General features: G+C 41.7%; 1 protein-coding gene across 1 annotated transcript in view; it reads left to right on the top strand.

Annotated features, from left to right (window-relative positions):
• Cpne4 (copine 4) overlaps window positions 1-22,077 on the top strand; it is a 370,602-nt gene that overhangs the window by 226,669 nt on the left and 121,856 nt on the right. Inside the window, exons 5-6 of the mRNA XM_052189283.1 lie at window positions 5,065-5,148; window positions 8,553-8,642. Of these exons, the coding sequence (XP_052045243.1) occupies window positions 5,065-5,148; window positions 8,553-8,642 (174 nt within the window). The remainder of the gene's footprint in view (window positions 1-5,064; window positions 5,149-8,552; window positions 8,643-22,077) is intronic.

Raw genomic sequence — 22,077 nt, 5'->3', positions numbered from 1 at the left:
ATTCCAACGTCTTACACATCATTGAAGTTCTAATTAGTCAATCAGCCTTGGCAGACACAGCTTCTGTCTAGGAATTCCCATTCATACCCTAAATGGTATTTTCTAAATGTGAAAAAGATGAGAAAATTTCAGCGTGTATCCAAGTGAAAGTGACAGAATACTGAAGTATCTGATAGAGATTTACCAAACTACTATTGATATCTGGGGGAATTGTAAAGCATTCATTTCAATTGTAATATAGAAAAGGTCCAGAACATTTAAGTTGATTATTATGTTTTTTACTCATTTATCCTGTTTCTCTCTCCCTCCCTTTACCTCCTGTTTGTAGGATATTTTATCATGCTGTGATCCCTGTGTGTGTGTGTGTGTGTGTGTGTGTGTGTGTGTGTGTGTGTGTGTAGTAAAGACTTTCAGGAGTCCATTTTCTCCTACTACATTGTGGGTCCTGGGAACCAAAATGTCCTTAGGCTTGGAGACAGGCACCTCCACTCACTAAGCCATCTCACCTGCCTTTGAGTTGTTTGTCTTAAAGAAAGGGAGTTGTGGTGCAAGGAAAAGAAGGTTTAAGACAAAATGTTTACAGCTGCTGTCAGCTCTTGACTGCAGAGGTCCTGTTGTGCCTTAGCTGCTCTTTCATTCATTCTGGTTCTTACCACCTCTCCTTCCACAGTGGTCCCTAACTTGGAGACGAGTGTGATACTCCAGAGACTTTTATTCTCTGCACTCTGACTAGTTACAAACTCCATATTAACCACCAACCACTGCCCGAAGAAACTTCTCTGTTGATGTCTGAGAGCTACATTGTTCTGTGAAGCCTCCTACTAATCTCCGTCTTCTAGGTTCTCAGGACAGAAATTAGCAACACAAACTTCAGATTCCAAACACCAAGTTATAGATGGGTTTGTGAGGTTTCCCCCTATCTTTTTGCTTTTAACTTTTATTTTCCTACTTTTTCCATTTTAAGTAAAAAAAAAAATCAACAAAAAGAAAAGTTTAAAAATTTTCATAAATAGGAAAAAAGAAAGTAATTGATAGAGTTCTTCCATGGTGGTCAGCAGTTCTTAAGTATAATTCACAAACATCCCCTGAGGGGCCAGTCATCTATTTATGGAGGCAAAGCCAGAGCCCATGGGCATACAGGAGCAAGCTAGTGTGGCCCACAGCCAGAAGGGAAGAAGAGGCGGCAACAATATTTTTAGAAGTGCATAGAAACAGAAATAGGCTGAGAAGCAAATGCCTTGACAGGCACATGGGAGTGGGCTACAAGTGTGTCTGGGAAAGAAATGGGCCATTTGGGGATGAGGCAAGGTGTGTGGGCAGGCTAATGAGGGAGGCAGACACCTGGGCCCCTGATAAGCCAAAGGCTGTGGTCCTCTCACCTTCAGACAGTGAGTAAAAAGGGCAGTACTCCTTTCTCAGGTTGGATGGGGAGGGGTGCAGAGAAAGTACTTCTCCCATGCCCATCTTCTCTTTCTAGGATATTCTACAAAGGTTCTAGGCCAATATTCCTTTTAAGGATATTTGTGTTTAAGTAATTTTTTATAAAATATACTTCTTTCATCAACCAAAGTTTATTTGCTTATTTTAAATTTATAAACAATATAATGTGGGTTGCTTTTCCATCTACCAAAGTCTTTTAAACCATTGCCAGTACAATACTACTTGAAAAAATAATTATATACTTCTTTTATGAAATTTAAACACACTAGCTAGATAGAAATGAGTAATTTTTAAAAGACTTATGAAATAATTGTAGAAAATGCTGCAAATTTATTCTTAGCATTAAAGTTGTGTAGAATACACAATACAAAGAGTTTGCCTTGGTCTTATATAGACTGAATATCTTTTAGTTTTTAATTTATTATTTTTTTTACTTATTCACTTTACATTCTGCTCACTGCCCGCCCTGCTGGTCACCGCCTCCCATAATCGTTCCCTTTCCTCTCCCCTTCTACTCTGAGCAGGTGGGGACCTCCCTAGGTAGCCCTCCACCATTTCAAAGCTAGGCGCTTCCTCTCCCACTGATGCCAGACAATGCAGCCCAGCTAGAAGAACATATCCCACATGCAGGCAACAGTTTTGGGTTAGCCCCTGCTCCAGATGTTTGAGAACCGAATGAAGACCAAGCTGCACATCTGCTACATATATGTAGGCAGGCCTAGGTCCAGCCCATGTATGTTCTTTGACTGGTAATTCAGACTCTGAGAGCTCCAAGGGTCCAGGTTAGTTGACTTGGTTGATCTTCCTGTGGAGTTCCTATCCCCTTCAGGGCTGCAATCCTTCTTCCTATTCCTCTATAAGAGTCTCCAAGCTCCATCCACTGTTTGGCTGTGGGTGTCTGCATATGTCTGAGTCAGCTGCTGGGTGGAGCCTTTTTTGGACAACATACCCCTGTCTATAGTTCAGGAGTCTGATGGAGATGGAGGAGAAGTGATGGGAGAGTGGAGATTCCCCCTGGGATAGCAGGAGGCTCATGGCCCAGAAAATATACTTTGATTATGTTTTTCCCTGTCTCAATTCCTCTGCAATCCTCCTTATGTCTAAACACACCAAACTCCAAAATTCATGTTCTCTCTAAAAATAAATAAATAAATAAGCATTAACTGCAAAACAAGACAAATAAAAAAGATTTAAAATATGCATAAACAAGATGAAACAACACACACACACACACACACACACACACACATACACACACACAAATATCAACAAACTTTAGTGTCTGTTTTGTTTGTGTTTGGCAACTACACCTGGGCATGGGTCCTACCCAGAGTGTAGTTTAGTTGATAGACCCAGCAGCACTCCCTTGGTCATCAACCGCAGATAGCATCTTGGTTGGGTGGGTCACCCTGTGTCTACTTGTCCCCTTGTGTTGGGTCCTCACTGAGCTTGAACCTGTGCAGTTGTGCGTGTTTCCAGTCTGTGTGTCCATGTGTGCTTCAGTGCTGTTTAGGCTCATCTCCAGGACGGAGCTGGTTTTTCTGCTCTCCTGCTCACTGTCCCTTGGTGGCACTGGGCTTTCTCTCTAGAAGAGCAAAGACCTCCTGAGCATCAGTGACCTTTGTCAGAGTCGTCTTCCCCCAACCACGGTACATGTAGTAAGATCAAGCTGCTTCCTCTAATCCCCCCACGTTCCTTCTTTCACAGAACCACAGTATCCTCACATCTGTTTTCTACAGTCGCATCAACCATATATTCCTCCTTTCTAAAGAACCCTTGTGCACTTATTCATTGTTATTTAGCATAAGTCATGTTGATTGTTATATTTATCTTCCCACCAAACTTGAAGGCAGGGAGTACAACTAGTCCTAATGTTCCTTGGATCCTATCATAGCACAAAGGCTTTATGGCTTCCACACACCCTACAGCTCAGGGGACAATGACTGGCAAAGACATTGGCAGAGAAGGGAAATGTACATGGAGAAGCCAAAGGGAAATAAAACATCAGATGACAGCTTGTTAATTTGATGACTGTTAGGGCAAATATAGATTTGATTCTGTTCTGTTACATTTTAGATAGGAGTGGGGGCTGGTAAGACTTGTGATGAGTGAGAACTATGGAAGAGGTGACTCCCTATTCTATACCACAGGCTTGTTCATTCATTCATTCATTCATTCATTCATTCATTTGTTTCTATATTCATCTATGCATGTGTTCCTTCAACTAGGTACTACTAAGACGTATACACTGTAAAATGTATGCCCTGTGTAAAATTACTTAGAGTGTACACTAGGTAAAATAACAAGAAAGTATACACTTTGTAAAATGCTGAGAAAGTAAACAGTAAATGTGTAAGGGATTTACCGACTACTCAAAAAAAATAAAAAAATAAAATAAAATAAAAAAACAAGCTATAAAGAGGATGTGGATTCTGTCGCTTCTGATGCCGGTAAAGCACCTGTTTGTGTTGGCTTTTCCTCCCACTAGAAGCACCCATAAGCACTAAAAAGAAACAAGGGACATCTGTCTGTGGGTTCTCAGGCAGCCAAGATGAAAGGACCCAGAAACTGAGCAGAGAAGAAAAACCAGCGAGATAACACAGACGCTCTGTACACGTTTCTCCTGCGAGCCTGGTTCCTTAAATAGCACGGGGTAGAGCCTGTGAAGTGTACCAGGAAGTGTCTAGAAAACAGAAACTGAGCCCAACATTCAGTTGACTTATAGAATAGGGAAAGAGAAGGTGTGAATTCAGGGCCACTGAGAGAACGGGGATGCTTCAGGGGAGGAGCACGGCAATGGCGAGGGGCTTTGCCTCTCAGAGTGCTCACTGATTAACAAACAGAAACAGAGATAGTGAACCAGGAGCCTAAAGCCAGGAGAGCAGAGATCAACAGAGACATAGAGAGGTCCTCCACAGGGAGCACCTGCTCCATAACTACTCTGGCTTACAGCTAGCTCATTCCAAGGATAGCACTCGAGGAGGGAGGACTCTTTTCTACTAAAGACTTCTGAAGAAATCCAACCTCTGAGTAGCTTAATCTGGACTAGATTCAAGGCACTGCCCTCATTTTTGCGCCTTTATAGATGTCGAGGACTCATCTGAACCCTTTGTAATCTTCTTTATGTGCTGTTTATTTAATCAAAATGAACAAAATACCAAGAAGCAGGGCCAAGCAACAGATAATAGAGACAGAGGCATAAATGATCCAGACATTACTGTGGTCAGATATGGACTCTAAAATAGCCATGGTGCGTATCTGAGGCAACAGACTTCTGACTTCTCAAGGAACTGGCATTTGAATCCATCTGTGAAGAATCCTTCAGAGTCCAGCCTAACAAATACACAACAAAGAACTTAGAGTTCAGATGCAGCTCATTCCAGGCAAAGGGTGGGTCAGAAGGACAAGAACACAGGAAGAAATGGTGGCACACACTGCCTTGGGGCAAGGCAGACAGGATGGTGGAGTTGAGGCTGACCTTCCAAAAAGAAATGGCCAGTTTGCCTCCATTCCCCAAGGAAATTAGATTATGGTAATTAAGCCTACCAGTGATCAGGACCAGATCAAGTTCAGGATAGAGATAAAGAGAAGAAAAGAACACTTAATTTCATTTATCTCTTTTAGGATTTCTTCAGTAAATCCGACCCATTTCTGGAGATTTTCAGAATGAACGATGATGCGACTCAACAGCTTGTACACCGAACAGAGGTAAGATGCATGCGCTCTGCCTTCCGAGAGCAGCTGTGTTCTTGGAAATAGTTGTTGTACATGATTTCCAATTTTTAAAAATTAAAATATAATTATATTGTTTTCCCCTTCCCGGTCCTCCCTCCAACCCCTTCCAAGTGCCCCTTGGCTCTCTTAAATTCATGACCTCTTTTTCTCTAGCTCTTGTGCATGTGTGTGCATGCATGCGTGTGTGCATGTGTCTGTGTGTGTGTGTATGTGTGTGTGTGTGTGTGTGTGTGTGTGTGTGTGTTATCTTAAATATAGGACTACAGTCTCCTTAGTCCATAAAATGTTGCTTGTATGATTTCAGAGCTGACACTTGGTATTGGAAAGCTAATTACAGGACTCTTTCAGGGAAGACCATTCCTCCAGCTCTCACTACTGTTTGTTGCCAATAGTTCTTTGTCTAGGGTTGTCCACGAAATATCCCCTTTCCTGTTAGCTTACTGCCTATAGACAGACAGACTGGGGCAGGCCTCCTCTCTCCTTAAGATGATCCTCCACATTTTTGGCTTGCTGTTTTTACTCTGATTTTGTAAATTTGAAGAAAAATCTCCTTTCTAGATCCAACTTCCTAGAGTTGACTTTCAACACAGCCAAGCAGCAATTTATTTATAATAAATTAGGAATACTAGAGCTAGCAAGGTAGCTCAGTCTGGTGACCTGAGTTTGATCCCCAGAACCCATATAGTAAAAGGAGCAAATCAACACTTAAAAAGTTGCTCTTTGATCTCCATCCATATTCTGCAACAGGTAAGCAACCGCATGTACACATGTGTACATACATACACACATACACATACATACGTACGTACTTACATACATACATACACACACACACAGAGTGAATATAGAAGACATCGACTATGATGTGAGCTGACATTTAATGAGACAACTGGAATGAAGCATTATCTGAAATGACTGTGCATTATTTCAGTTCTTATTCCTTAGCAATACTGCTATCCCCACTTTCCAGGCAAAAAAACCCTGGGCTTTGGGCAGTCACACCATTTCCCATGTCTCAGTTGGCAAAGGGTTAGCTTGAGGTTGTTTGACTGAGCTTCCCTGATTTTGCTAGGCAATCTGCTTCCCCAGGGAAAGTACGTATGCTAGCACTTTCGAGTGATCTGCCCTGCCGCCATGCCATCATAGCCACTGGGCTAAGCTGAGACCCTCACTCATTCTCCCTCCAAGCGGCTCCCTGGTCACTGCTTTTATTATTGCTGTGCCCAAATACTTTGCAGAAGCAACAGAAAGGATGAGGGCTTTGCTTTTGTTCTCAAGGAAGTCTGCCCATGTGGGAAAGGAGGCGGAGGTGCTGGGGTGGCACTGTCCAGGGCATAGGGGCTTGAAGAGGGACTCAATTACATCTCAAGGATCAGGAGACATGGCCACCAACTCAGAACCAAGTATTCAAATGCATAAGTCTATGGGAGGCATTTCAGAGCTATTACAGGTCTTACTCCTTATCCTTTCCTACCCTAAATGCCCAGTACAACTCTTTCATATGTACAGTCAATGCCTATGATGGTTAATATCAATTGTCAACCGGATGGGATTTAGAATCACCTAGAGAAAAAAGAAAAACTCCTGGAGGTGTATAAGGGCACTTCCAGAGAGGACCAGCTATGGTGGGAAAGACCTATACAATGTGAACCACGTAATGCCATTGACTAGAGTCTCAGAATGAGTAAAGAGGAGAGAGAAGGCAGAGTCTCTCTCTCTCTCTCTCCCTCTCTCTCTCTATATATATATATTTTTTCCCTCCCTCTGCTATTGATTTCCCCAAACATCTTCACTTCTTAACATTATCCTAAATAAACACAAACTATATTAGCCAAATCTCCTTCTCACAATAATTTGATCATTCCCAGGGTATCAGGAGACAAGACAAACCCACGAAGGAACATTGTTTCTGTATTTTAATATATTAAAATAAATTTAATAATGAAGCTGTGGTCTAATCAATAATTATAGTAAGGACGAAGTGGGAATCATTCATGAAATAATTACTCTATTTGGAGACAGAATTTTTTTTCAAAACCAAAATCCACAAAGACTTCTACCTAAAAATGTCATAGATTAACATGGCAGAATTCATTTAATAGTTTAATTTTATTTGGGTGTCCTCTTAAGTTTCATTCAGTAGATAACATGAAAGATCGCCTTCAAAAGTGTCTGTCTGTAGGACTATGTGGAGCTCAGAATTTGTGTTTGCAAGAAGTCCCCATAACATAGTACCTACTGGTCCAGGAATCACATTCTGGTAGCCCCTACTCTAAAGTATATGCCTGGTACAGAGGAACCACTTATACACCTTGAACCGAGCTGGATTATTCAAAACAAAGACAGGAAAAATCTCATAAACTCTTGGGCAATATTAAGCCAAGTTCATGATTAGTAAACTGATTTTAAATACATTTTCCTATATTATTGATTTAGTTTATAATCTGAAGAATTACCAGGTTATATCTTTCCAAATATTCTAATTGAGATAATGTTTGGCTAATGTAAAATTTAGTATTCTTCATCCAGAAAGTCCCAGACTCTCCATCTGATATAACTCACAGATTTCCAAACCTCTCAATACATGTGTGTGTGTTCGTATGTGTGTATGTATGTGTGTATGTATGTATGTATATATGTGTATGATGTGTGCTATATAATATATATCTATATAGTAAACAAAAAGTATCTATATACTCATGCCATACATGCATACATATATATCATAGCCCTTTTCCACTCCCACTGAATGCCCAGCAAGTTCACCTCCTACTTTGATGTCTTCTTGTGTGCTCGTGTGAGCTATTGAGTTTCACTGCTCACATGAACGTGCTTGTGGGGTTGTTCACTGGAGCATGGACAACCGGCCAGAGGACACACCACAAGCCTAATAGATTCCCCTGGCCCCAGCAACCATTAGCTGCTCATAGGCCCTCAGCTACAGGTGATTTTTTTTAACAGTTCCTCTCCCCCCATCCCAGATACCTTTCCTCTGCTGACTCCAAAGTAAAGGTACCCATGCCATAAGACTGATGGTCCCACAGGACTGAGGAATCCATTATCATTGGCCACAGGCAGCCTTGACTCAACCCCGGGCCTTTTGATATAGAAGAGGTCATCTTCTATGTCCACACACTGGGCAATGCCCCTGTCCTTATTCATGAAACAAGATCCAGGCCAGTGAGCACAGCGGTTCTGCCCAGAATGGCCTTGTTCGGGGCCACTCTTAAAATACCCACTGCTCTCAAGTCCCTTCATCAAGCCACCTGTCCCAGATGCTTGTCCTTTTCACAAACACCACAGTAGACTTTCTGTTGAAGTATGAAAATGTCAAGCCTTTCCTCTTCAAATCACTATTCATGTCTTTCTCTTCCCAGGTTGTGATGAATAACTTAAGCCCAGCCTGGAAATCATTCAAAGTATCTGTAAACTCTCTATGCAGCGGGGATCCAGACCGCAGGCTGAAGGTTAGATCTATATATGAGAGATGTGAATTTTAAAGTGCATTGTGTCCCCTTCTTTTCGCATGTGACCATGCGCAAGGATTCTCTGTGCCACTCTCCCAACCCTCTCACCTTTTAGCATCTTAATGGGAGAAAGTAAGGCTGTTTCTTCTGCCAGAGTTATCGACACTCATACAATAGCCCTAAAATAAAAACTAATGTATTATGCCAAAAGACAGTGCCTGGGGCGTTTCAGAAACAAAATGTGGCAATAACTTCAGAGTACAATTGGAAGTTTCTGGAAGGAAAATAGTTCTGCATCAAGTATCTATTATTATATAGCATATTACTCTCCCCCCCACACACACACACACTGAAGTGTGGTAGTTTGAGATAGCAAACATATTTAGTTTATAACTCTGTGCATGGGCAAACTGGATTGAGCCAACCTAGGTGGTTCTTAGGCTAGGTGTGCTTGGTCTCTGCGAGGCACTCATGGTCAGCTGCCCATGAATAGGGTGACCTCTAGGGATTGGCAGGCTGTCATGTACAGTGTATGTAGGGGGTAGGGGGTCTTAGTTATCATCATACACACCGGCTTAGACTTTTATGTATAGTAGCTGTGGGTTCCAAGAGTCCAAAACACTCAGAGCTGTAGGACGTCTGAGTGCTGAAGAACTCAGTTACTTTCTCCACAACCTAGAAGACCAAGCTGAGCCTATTCCAGATTCAAACACAATGTATTCTACCTCTCCATTGCAAAGTATTAGGACCGTTCTACAACAAATGCCTCGAGCACTATGGGAATATAGAAGTTGGAGAGGCTGGGTGTCGTGCACTGGGAGGGTCAGGAATCCTGAAAGGGAGATAACAGTCTGAACACCAGAAATCTCTTCCTGGAGACACTTGCTGTGGTCGGCGGATTGCGCTGCTCTCGATCTTGGAATCTTGAGAAGTTTCATTTCTAATACCACAGAGCCAACTCTATCGATTCAGGATGATTAACTCATAGCACATAAACAGTCCATAAGCCCAAAGTCCAGTTGACCGACATGATTATCAAGCAGATTCAGGGTCCAATCAGCTTCTCTGGGGTTTGCCCTGTATTGTGAGCAAACCAGAAGGAAAGCAGAGTCAGAAGGTGAATGGAGCCTCATGGTGTAGGGGGAATGCTGGGTAACTCAGACCTTCACAGCTTCAGGTTCTAAAGGGCAAGAGCACCCTCACCCACATGAAGATAAAAGGAATAGTCCACTCAGCATGCGGAATTAACATTCATGTCTGCCTCTCAGGGGAGCCATTCTCAGAAAGTTGCAAGAGCGGCAGCATTATCTTGGTGACTTTTCTGTTACTGTGATAAAAAAAAAAATACTTTAACAAAGGCAACTTAAGGGAGAAAGTGTTTCTTTTGGCTCACATTCCAGACTGCAGTGCATCGTGCTGCAGGAGTGAAGGCATCAGGCCCTGAAGCATCTGCGGTCAGAAGAGAGTAAAGACTCGTGTGTGCTAAAGCTCAGCTCGCTTCTTCCGTTCTCACACAGTTCAGGTTCATCCACCAGTAACATGGGTCTCCCCACATCAGTTAGCGTGGCCAAGATAATCCTCCAGAGGAACACCCCAGGAGTCCTCTCCCAGTTGATTCTCAGGTTTATCCAGTTGACACATAACACTAGGCACCACAGGCACTACTGCTGTTTGCCTATGTGATAGTATCCCCTACCCCATTCGCCCTGAAGACTTTGTTCTGAGGGGCAAAATTCTTTTAGTTTCATGGTATCATTCAGGTTAGAATCCCATCTCTTTGGTTAGACCCAGTCTTGTTAACGTTGTGTATCCTTGCCTAAATCCACTCTGTGCGGACATTGCGGTTAACTGTCATCGGTGACTTAACTCACTGACTTCCATGGTGCTACTGACATGTCCAATGTATACCTCTATCTCTTATGAAAAACAAAGTTATTTCTGGAAAACCTCTGGGAATTCTTTTCATGCTGGGGCAAGGGTGGGGGGATGGGATTTCTGACTAGAATTCTTGGTAGAAACTCCCTTTCAAGATGCCCAAGAGCTACAGCTTCCAGTATGGGTGGCGATTACCAATTCTGCTTTGAGCCGTGCTTACCCATCCCAGAAAAATAATTCTTTCCCTTTGGGCCACAAATAAAATATTGCCTTCTTTGGCATTTTGTCACTAGGAGTTATTGAATGGGTAAAAAGGTTTAGTAGGGATGAATGAATAAAAAAACGTAACTAAGGTGCCCTGTGTGGGTTTTTGAGAACTCTGTGGTCTCTGTAGGAAAAAGAATGTAAGAGCTAATAGAGTCATAAGACATAGATAGTCAGATGGAAAAGAGAAAGAGGCAGAAGTAAGGAACAAGAGAAAGTTAGGGGGATGCTGGAAAAAAGAAAAAATAAAGCAAGGGTAAACATGGAGGGGAGGACCAGCCTCTCAGCATCTCCACAGCTGTCCTGTGTATTATAGAGTACTTAGTGTTTTGTTCTCTCTCTCTCTCCCTCAATCTCTCTCTCTCTCTCTCTCTTCTCCTTCACTGCCTCTCTCATCAATTTGATAAACCAAAATATATTTAGACATTTAAAAAAATGATACCTAGAGGTTAAAATCACTTTTAATTAAGAATTACTTGTACAGACCAATGTTCTCAAACTCCTGACATCTGCAATGCCCAAACAGCTTGTTAAAATAGCAATGGCTTAGCTCCACTCCAACCCCCAGTTTCTGATTCAAGGGGTATAGAATGGGCTAAGAATCTGTGTCTCTATCAAGTTTCCCGATGGAATTCGTGCTCCTGTTCCAGCGACCACACTTTTTGAGATTAAGCCTCAGCAGCTCTCACTAGTTTCCACACTGCACTTCCGCCCTCCTCTCTGCTGACTTCCTCTCAGCTGATCCCTGTCAAGTAGACTCATCTGAAAGATGGGATGGGTTCTTGTGTGGCCTTTTATTGATATTTATTGGCTCTTTTGCTTCAAGAGCAGTCATGAAATTCCAATATGGCTTCTCCAAATACTGCAGCACTTTGCTTCAAGACGGGAGCGCCGATCATGAGTGTTGTTTTCCCAACCAACAAAAATGAAAAGTTGTGTGTCCTAAGCCTTCCATCAGGCTTAGTAACTTAATAATTAAGGCTTTTGTCCGAAAACATCCTTTAAACGTCTTTCTTAGTTATGCAATATCTATGTGAACATCAACTTTAAGTAGCTAGTAGCTTCTCCATTTGTGTGTTTATGTTTTGGTCTGTTTGCAACTCCTCTCCATGATAAAAGTCAAAATAGTGACTCAAGGACACTTTCAAAATTTATTTATTTATTTAATATGAAAGTATTTGAGTACAGGCTGTTTGAAAAGTGCTGTAACCTTCTCCTCCATCCCCCCACCCCCACCCCACATACCATCACACAGCTTCAGAAATCATTAATCATGGCCAGCTTCCTGTCATCATGCCCTGAAGTTCCCTGACCTACTCATACCTCTGGGCCATCTTGAAATGAATCTAGACCAGGGTCAATACCTATGAACTGCAGCGAGCAGACAGAGGCCTACAGGGCTCTCGGGAACCCCTCCACTAAATTTCTCTGATTTCTTTTAAAATTACCAAGGGAAAGAATAGATGTTTTGAAAGGGATAAACTATTTACATTTTTTGCTACATCATAAGATGATGATGTTTTAAAGACCTGTGGGAAACTACTACAGAAAGCCATAAAGGGGGGAAAATGCCTGAGGCCAAGCAGCACTATGCCCTTGGGTTGCCTAGCCACCACATTTTCTGGTGTTAAAATATTCCAGGGTGTATCACCAAAGGACGAAGGACCTTCCAGTAAACACAACCAGAAAACTATCTCCTGCCCAAGAATGCTACCTGGAAGCATTTAAAGCCATCAGATACCTTGCCACCTGTGCATACCTGCCTCTCTGCTAGTGATTCACTAACTTGGGAAACAGTTGGATTTTCTGTCCCATATGTGTGCATGTGTATATATGTATGTTGTACGTGTTCAGATGTGTCAGGTACACGCACCCAAACAGATGATGAGGCAGAAGGAAGATGTGGGGTATCCTGCTCTATCACTTTGCACCTTGGTCCCTTGAGACAAAATCCCTCACTAAATCTGGAGCTAGACTGACAGCCAGCAAATCCCACCTTTCCCTGCTTCACCCACCCATATACAGCACTGGGGCTGCAGCCACAGAGCTTGAGGCCACACATGAGGGCCAGGGATTTGAACTCATGTCTGTGCAACAAGCACTCTTACCCACTGAGACATTTCATAGGGCCCTGTTATTCTGGTTTTATATTATGCTTTAAACCATGCCTGGGGTTCAAATGAGACTCTTTCAATAAGGTAGCTATTGCTCAGTCTTTGTATTTTTAGCTTTGTTTACTGTGAGGTTTCCTTAAAGAAAAAAAAGAAAAAAGAAAAAACAGGCTGGTTTGTCCTGAAGTGTTTTTCTACATTCTCTGTTTCCTATAAATGGGTCATTGGGGCCAAGTTCTGATTTCTGGTGAGAATGCCCCTGGTGTTATTAAGAATTCATGGATTTTTATGTGAATGTTTCAGTCTATTTCCACTATTATTAATCCTTTCACACGCTGCATCATTCTGTCTTTGAGCAATGAGAACTCCTTTAAGTTGGCCCTTGAATTCTTCTAGCTCAAACTTCATACACGGGTACTTAATAGTTTTCTCGCTTCCTAGACCAAAGCTTTGAAATCATGAATTTAAGCGTTCTATAGTTTCTTTCTCTCTAATACATATCTTTGTGTGGACATCAAGTTGTTGACTATCTCTTGAACTCATTCCTCCTGTATTTGATTTACTAGAAAATAAATCACCACGATAAGCATTTTTTTGGGACTCTTGAACAAAATGTCTCATTTTCTGTCACTGTAACATTTAACAAGAAAAATGTCTACATGTAAGATATTTTATGAGGTCTGAAACCCTGAATCACTTAATGTTCCATTAAGGGAAAATACTCTCCAAAAATCAATTCAATGAAATGTAGTATTCATCAATTCCTTTGATTTGACCAACACACTGCTATTAAACAAGTCATAAATTTTAGACAGTGTGCTTCTCACAAAAGAGTCTTTCAGATTGGTGGTGGTGGTGCCTCTTAGAGAAGGAGGGGTTGTGGAGCACCACTGGTAAGCATTTATTGACACCATAATGTACTTAGTACTGAGGGGAGATTCCACACCAGAGCAGTCTTGACAAACACCACATGCTCACACTAACTTTGAATCACTTATACTAAAGGAGCAGATCCTATCTGCCTTTCCAATATCTTAGTCACAGATGTTGGACTTGGAGACTTCCTTCTATAAAGTACATGAGATCTCCTTCAAGTAAGTGTTGATGAAAGCTAGCTGTTTTGAGAGTGGCAGGCAAGAGGCCCAGGCTGTTAACCGAGTTCATTCTAAGGTAAGCACAGAGAAAATATAGTCAGGTAATCAGAAAGCAAGGAGAAATGTCCTCCTAAAGCTAAAGGAGACGCCAAGTCCATGAAAGTGAGCCATCTGTCACCGCTTCCTGTTTGGCTGCCATGCTGATTGATTAATAAAACAGCCATAGTTACAAGCTGCCATCTGACACTCCCAAAGTTGGGACTTCGGATCGATTCCTAAAGTGCTCTGTAAGGCCAAAATCCCTGCTCAGTGAGGCTGGAGTCTTCCTTGGAAATAGTGCTGGACACAACCATGTGCTTCACATGCATCAAGAGACACCACCTCCTTCTCACTGCCAACTTGCTGCTGGCCCCACCCTTAGGCCGTTCATTATTTTTCTGCCATCTTAACACAAAGCTAAGTGTGTGTTCTTACCACTCTATAAAATCATGTGCATTTGTTCCTTTACTCATCAAACTATCTGCATCTTCCCCTTCTAAGTGTGGCCAGGCTGTCTTGAGTTGAAATTGCATTTTCTCCCTAAGTTCCACTATTTTTCTTTGGACTCCCTGAGCCAAAATGATACTCAATTGCCCAATGAATTGAGTTGATTTGCCCTCTAGTATGTTCTTAGTTTGCCCTGGAACTTTGCATTTTATACCCAGTCCCACATGGCTCTTAACTTCTGGACCCCTGTATACCCATTACCTTTAAGCTATCTCCATCCTTCAAATATACCAATAATCCTTATTGCTGATTTTCTCTAATAAATCTGTATTTTACTGCCTGCGAAGGATGATACTCCATTGCAATTTAAATCCCCCCAAATCTTAGTCCTTAATAGTGGGCCCCCTTCAATTTCATAAAACCCCAAATCTATAGCATGGAGATTGATCAACATTTTCTGGGTTTTTGGTGCATGCAAACCACAGGCAACTTGAATTGAAGAGACCATTACTGTGCTCAGGATTATTGGAAATTGTAATTAAGAGCCTGGCATTAGTAGATGATTTAAAGCAACTTTACTTCTCTTTCTATTGCTGTCTAGCTGTGAAGGGTGAGGGACTTGGATGTCCATAGTATTATTATATTTTCTTAAAATCTGTTCAAATTCAAGTGATTTCCTCATAGCCTTCTGGGCTCAGGGCTGTTGGTTTTGTGCCTGTCAATCACTGACTCTGCCTAAATATTGAGAAGTTTACAGGAGGCTTCAAGACTCATCCAAGTCTCTCTTGATTCAATTGTCTATGGCTCTGGAATTCTTAACTTCACTTGAGTAAATGGTACCCATGATCCACAGCACAGTTTGGAAAGTGGTGTTAAATAATGCAGGAATCAGACAGGCTTATGAAGTGAGATGGGGACATGGCTTACGCATTTTAATATTTCTTCCTTTTCATTAATATCATCCTATTTCACAAATGAGGATCAGAGATTCTGCTTTGTAGAAAATAATCTAAGATTCACAGCTTAAATAAGCAAAATCTTAACTTAAACTAGAGCCACTCATGTCTCTTTGTCTTTGCTAAAGAACAGATAATATTTACTAAGTGCTTGCCAGTCTTCAGGAACTGTGCTGGGTAGGCCATTGGTTTAAGTTTGCTCACTGAACTCTGTAATTACCTTAGCTTAAACAATCCAGCAGGGGCTAGAGAGATGCCTCAGGGGGGAAAGTGCTTGCTGTGTAGACATGAGGGCCTGAATTGAGGTCCCTAGTACCCATGTGAATGGCAGGCACAACTGTATACATCTGTAACTCCAGCACAGGAGGGTGACACAGGAGAGAATAGGATCTCTCAGCCCGTTGGACAGTTAGTCTAGGTGAATCATTAGTGAGCTTCAGGCTCTGAGTGAGACCTTGTCTCAAAACACAAGGGAATGAGCAATTCAAGAAGCCACTGGTGTCTTCTGCCAACACACACACACACACACACACACACACACACACATATGAAATTTTAAAAAGCAAACACAGTAATAAAGAGCCTCCAAGTTTATTTCTTGCTTATAAGAGAAACACAGGTAAAACATTCAAATCAATGTGTGCTTCCTCATGATTCAAGAACCCAGGTTTTTTCTGGGTGTGGTGGCACAAACCTTTAATCCTATGGCTGGGGAGGCAGAAGCAGGTGGATCTCTGAGTTTGGATCCACCCTGGTCTGCATAACTACTTCTAGACTAGCCAAGACTACATAATCAGACCCTGGGGACAGAGAACTCTTGGGGGTGATCCTCAGGTTCCTTGTACCTATGGACAAGGAACCAACACCCTACTACTCATTTGCATCCAGGAAACAGAAAAAGGAAACTTTGGGTCTCAAGAAATTTCAGCTGAAACCAATTCCTAGAACTCGGTAACAGCTCAGGCACACTGAGCAGCAAGGCAAACTAAACACCATAGTCTAGTTAGGTGTCTATAAAGAAAAACAGAAAGCGATTTTTGTGGTGGGCTGTTTGACTTCTCCCTTAGGGTTTCATTGCTGTGAAGAGATACCATGACCAAGGCAACTCTTATAAAGGACAACATTTAATTGGGGCTGGCTTCTAGGGTCAGAGCTTCAGTCTCTTATCATCAAGATGGGAAGTATAGCAGCATCCAGGCAGGCATGGTGCTGGAGATGGAGCTGAGAGAGCTACATCTTATTCCAAAGGGAATCAGGAGAAGATTGACTTCCAGACTGCTAGGAGGAGGATCTCAAAGCCCACCCCCTCAGTGACACACTTCCTCCAACAAGGCCACACCTATTCCAACAAAGCCACACCCCCTAATAGTGCCACTTACTTCCATATCCAAACTACCATATTCCACTCCCTGGTCTCCAACAGCTTATTCATACTCATGAGTCTATGGGGACCATACCTAGTCATAGCATAATACAAAATACATTTAGTTCAACTACAAAAGTCCCATTGTCTATAACAGTCCCAATAACACCAAAAGTTCAAAGTGTCTTCTGAGATTCATCCAATCACCTAACTGTAATCCTCTAACTCTCACATGGACAAATGCTTTTATTGCCCATTTTATATATGAGAAGTCAGGCTCAGAAGAAGGAATTAGTATTCTAGCACCTGGATCCACAAGTGTTATGCTAAATGGCATGAAGAGAATCAAGTCAATTTGACTTTTGAACTAGATTTCACACCAATAGTGTACAATAAAGCGTTCTGAATGGACAGATATATCCTAAGTCTGCACGTTCAGAGGAGCAGTGACTGTACATACACAAGTGGTCTGACCAATTGTCTCCCAGCCGTCCCTTCTCTTTAAGCACCTTCCTGATTCAGTCGTCCTATATTAATAACACATTCCTCTTTCCCTGAATATCATCCTTTAATCCACAGAGTAGAAAATGCCCTTCTTCGTGTCCCAGGCCCCTGCTGCCAATGAGAGTCTTCCTCTGCATGTTGTATTTAGTAACTTTAAAAAGAGGAAGGGGATGATGTCTCCTACAAATGAGGTCAACAGTAGGTGCTGCTTGCTTCAATATCAAGGTGATGTTTTCATTAATGAGGAGAGAGAGAGAGAGAGAGAGAGAGAGAGAGAGAGAGAGAGAGAGAGAGAGAGAAGAGAGAGAGAGAGAGAGAGAAACTACCTTCCCAAAGCAAGTCCTGTGTTGTCCAGTAATCCAGAAAGTTGGATTTACATAAAGCTTGAACTTTGGAGCTGGTCTTTAATGGCCATGGAGTTTTAGAGATGAAGCCAGAGCGTTCCTCACGGTGAGCAATGATAATGGTTTCACCACAATGTGATCATACTTAAGGCCTCAGAGCTATGCACTCCAAAGCAATTTGATGGTAAATGTAGTGTGATAAATCTTTTACCACAATAAATAAGTAATCTTCCAGTTAACTTGAGTGAACTTGAAACATCTACCCAACATCAGTGTTCTGTGGAGCCTTTGGCTCCCACCTCTACTTCCTACAGCTTACCTAGTCTTGCTCTGTCAGTCACCCAGCAGTAGGGTGTGGCAGCTCCCCAGAGATTCCTTCTGAATCTCTGGAGTTCTTCTGTTTTATAAGTCCTCTGCCCAATCATTATGAATGAAGAGAACAGTGGAGGCAGCACCAATACCCACCTTTCTTTTCTTCACACATTATCCTTTCAAATATCCATTGACCAGAAACCCCACCCTACCCCACCCCATCCCACCCCTGTCTGTGTGATGGCCATGAAGTTCATGGAAGCCCTCCTTAGCCTGTTGTATTAAGTAACTGTGAGGGGGAGGGGGGAGATCAGCAACAGGCACTGCTTCAATACTAAGGTAATGACATCTAAACCCAGCTAGTTTATTGGCAAAATTTCCCATGGCCATGGCATGTCTTTAACTGTCTGTCAAGAATAACCTGTCAAGACTTGACTGGTTCAGTGTTTTTGAAGAAACCACTTCAGTTGTGAACTAAGAGCCCTGAGCAAACACTGGTCATGTCTCTATGACATCTCCAGAAGATAATAGATGAGAGTTCGCTTGTCCCTCTGAATACCATGCTTCCCCAGTACAGACTGCATGCATTGTTCTGTTCCCTCATATTTAACCAATTTACAGCCAATTCTACACTGAAAAGTGGTAGGTGACCAGTTTTGGGGATGCAATCCAAGAAACAATAGGAAGCTTTATGACGTTGCTTAAGGATGACAGGAAACACTGTCGTGATTTGAATCTAAAAAGCCGTCTACAAACTCACGTATGAGTGTTTCAGTTCCTGTCTTGTACTGCTAATTTAAAGGCCCTGCGGTCTTTAGGTGTGGAGTTGGGACTTACCTAGTGGAAGCAGGTCACTGGGGGAAGGCAGTTAAAGGTTATACCCAACTCTGCGTTCCATCAAGGTTCCCAGTGGTGGGAAGTCTCTCATCATTAAATAACTCTGTAGTACCTTCTGTGCTGTGATTCATTGAAGCCCTCTGAAACAAGGAGCCAAGACAAGCCTTCCTGCTCTCAAGCTGCTCCTGTCAGATGTTTTCTCATAGTGTTGAGAAAAGTAGCTAATAGAGAAAGGAAGAGAGTAGGAATTCTGGCAATCCCTTAGCTCATTTGTCATAGGATGTTTCTATTTGTAGTTGGTCAATTCTAGTTGTAGTAGGGTAATTTGTAACTATTGAGACTGATACTGTGTGCTGGACACATTAGTTGCACATTACTGAATTTATTTGTTAGTTGGTTTGCTTGCATGCTAATCTAAGCCTTTCATGCCATCATTTATTGTACTGTGTTGTTAACACTGAAAGTGAAAACATTACCTCCAACGACTTCAATGTTTATTCCTGAACAGTTGGAAATGTTTATAACCTGACCTTGTTGATAGGAAGGTCAAGATGGAATTGACTTCCTAAGAGGCATTTGCCTCTGAGTCAGGTCTGTAGGGTGAGCGTGCAGCTCCACTCTCACAACTTAAGCATTAACTAACAATGTGGGTTTTGGGGGAAACATCACAGTTTATGGCTATTCTGTGAGTTTTTCTCCAGAAAATATTCTCTATAGTATCTACAAACAAAACACCAAGAGAGTTCTCTCTGAGGAATAACATCAGCTTTTATGAAGAGAGTCCTTGAGACTGGGAGAAGTGATCTTCATTCAGATGCTTAGCAGAACAATCCCAGAGGCCTCCTCTGGAGCTGGAGGAGAGAGTAGAAATAGCTTTCCTCATAGGTGCAGTGGTCCTGAGATCTCACATATCCTTGGTCTTCAAAGCAGGGCTGAGGAAGGTCAAGCCTATGCCATGTATGTGAGCATGAAACAGATTCTTTAAATTGAACATTAAGGAAGAAAGCAGGAAAGTTCTTACTACCCTCTTAAGAAAGTCTTTGCTCTCTCAGAACATGAGGATTACCATCTTCTGTGATCTCAAACTCTAGAAAGGAACAATAAATGCTTTATAACTATCACAAAAAAGAGAGGAAACAGTACAGTGACCAGCCACACCTTGACCCTGTGAGCCTGAAGATAAATTAGTAAAAGAGGAGAGATGCCTCCTCGTGCTGTCTACAGAGGCCTCTCATGTTTAGGATGCCCACTGAGAGCCTGGTCTTGACTACAGCTTCTTCAATGAAAGGAATTTGGCTTTGTCCAAATACTTGACAGGATCTGGAATAATTGACTCACACAATAGACAAATACGTAAGACATAAGTCCAGAGGCCAAAATTCTAATTTATAAAAAAAAGATAAAAAGTTAATTTTTTTTTGCCTTTTTTTATTCGATATATTTTTTATTTACATTTCAAATGATTCCCCTTTTCTAGCCCCCCACTCCCCGAAAGTCCCATAAGTCCCCTTCTCTCCCCCTGTCCTCCCACCCACCCCTTCCCACTTCCCCGTTCTGGTTTTGCCCTATACTTCTTCACTGAGTCTTTCTAGAAAGGGGCCACTCCTCCTTTCTTCTTGTACCTCATTTGATGTATGGATTATGTTTGGGGTATTCCAGTTTTCTAGGTTAATATCCACTTATTAGTGAGTGCATACCATGAGTCACCTTTTGAGTCTGGGTTACCTCACTTAGTATGATGTTTTCTAGCTCCATCCATTTGCCTAAGAATTTCATGAATTCATTGTTTCTAATGGCTGAATAGTACTCCATTGTGTAGATATACCACATTTTTTGCATCCACTCTTCTGTTGAGGGATACCTGGGTTCTTTCCAGCATCTGGCAATTATAAATAGGGCTGCTATGAACATAGTAGAGCATGTATCCTTATTACATGGTGGGGAATCCTCTGGGTATATGCCCAGGAGTGGTATAGCAGGATCTTCTGGAAGTGAGGTGCCCAGTTTTCGGAGGAACCGCCAGACTGATTTCCAGAGTTGTTGTACCAATTTGCAACCCCACCAGCAGTGGAGGAGTGTTCCTCTTTCTTCACATCCTCTCCAACACCTGCTGTCTCCTGAATTTTTAATCTTAGCCATTCTGACTGACCGATCGGGAAAACAGAAACTAAACAGAGACACAGTAAAACTAATTGAAGCTTTGGATCAATTGGATTTGACTGATATTTATAGAACATTTCACCCTAAAGCAAAAGAATATACCTTTTTCTCAGCACCTCATGGTACCTTCTCCAAAATCGACCATATAATTGGACACAAGGCAGACCTCAACAAATATAAGAGGATCGAACTAATCCCATGCCTCCTATCAGATCACTATGGTGTAAGAGTGATTTTCAATAGCAACAAAAACAACAGAAAGCCCACATACACATGGAGGCTGAATAATACTCTACTCAATGACACCTTGACCAAAGAAGAAATAAAGAAAGAAATCAGAGACTTTTTAGAATTTAATGAAAATCAAGGCACAACATACCCAAATCTTTGGGACACAATGAAAGCAGTGCTAAGAGGTAAACTCATAGCCCTGAGTGCCTCCAAAAAGAAAATGGAGAGAGCATACACTAGCAGTTTAATGACACACCTGAAAGTCCTGGAACAAAAAGAAGCCAATTCACCCAGGAGGAGTAGAAGGCAGGAAATCATCAAACTCAGGGCTGAAATCAATCAATTGGAAACAAAGCGAACCGTACAAAGAATTAACGAATCCAGGAGCTGGTTCTTTGAGAAAACCAACAAGATAGATAAACCCTTAGCCAGACTGACCAAAGGGCACAGAGAAAGTATCCAAATTAACAGACTTAGAAATGAAAAGGGAGATATAACAACGGAAACTGAGGAAATCCAAAAAAATCATCAGATCCTACTACAAGAGCCTGTACTCAACACAACTGGAGAATCTGGAGGAAATGGACAATTTCCTTGACAGATACCAAATACCAAAATTATTTTTATTGTCAATTTTTATTTGACTAACAAAATTTATTTTAAAATATTTAACTCAGTATTGACTTTTTTAAGTCATCAGAATAATTTATAATAGTTAAATGTCTCTTAAACATGCATGATCTCTTCTGAAGCTAAAAGTAATATGCACTCAACCATTTTTTAAAATCTATATGGAACATTAAACATGATAGAAGCAGAATTTTTTTATTTTGTAATTATATTTATGTACAGACAACTTAGCAGTGTACATTTAGCCCAGTTCAGTGGTGAGTTCTTT

The sequence above is a fragment of the Apodemus sylvaticus genome, chromosome 7 (genome assembly GCF_947179515.1).
Source record: "Apodemus sylvaticus chromosome 7, mApoSyl1.1, whole genome shotgun sequence".
In the NCBI taxonomy this organism is placed as follows: domain Eukaryota; kingdom Metazoa; phylum Chordata; class Mammalia; order Rodentia; family Muridae; genus Apodemus; species Apodemus sylvaticus.
The sequence above is the reverse complement of the archived record's forward strand: the minus strand, read 5'-3'. Positions and strand labels throughout refer to the sequence as shown.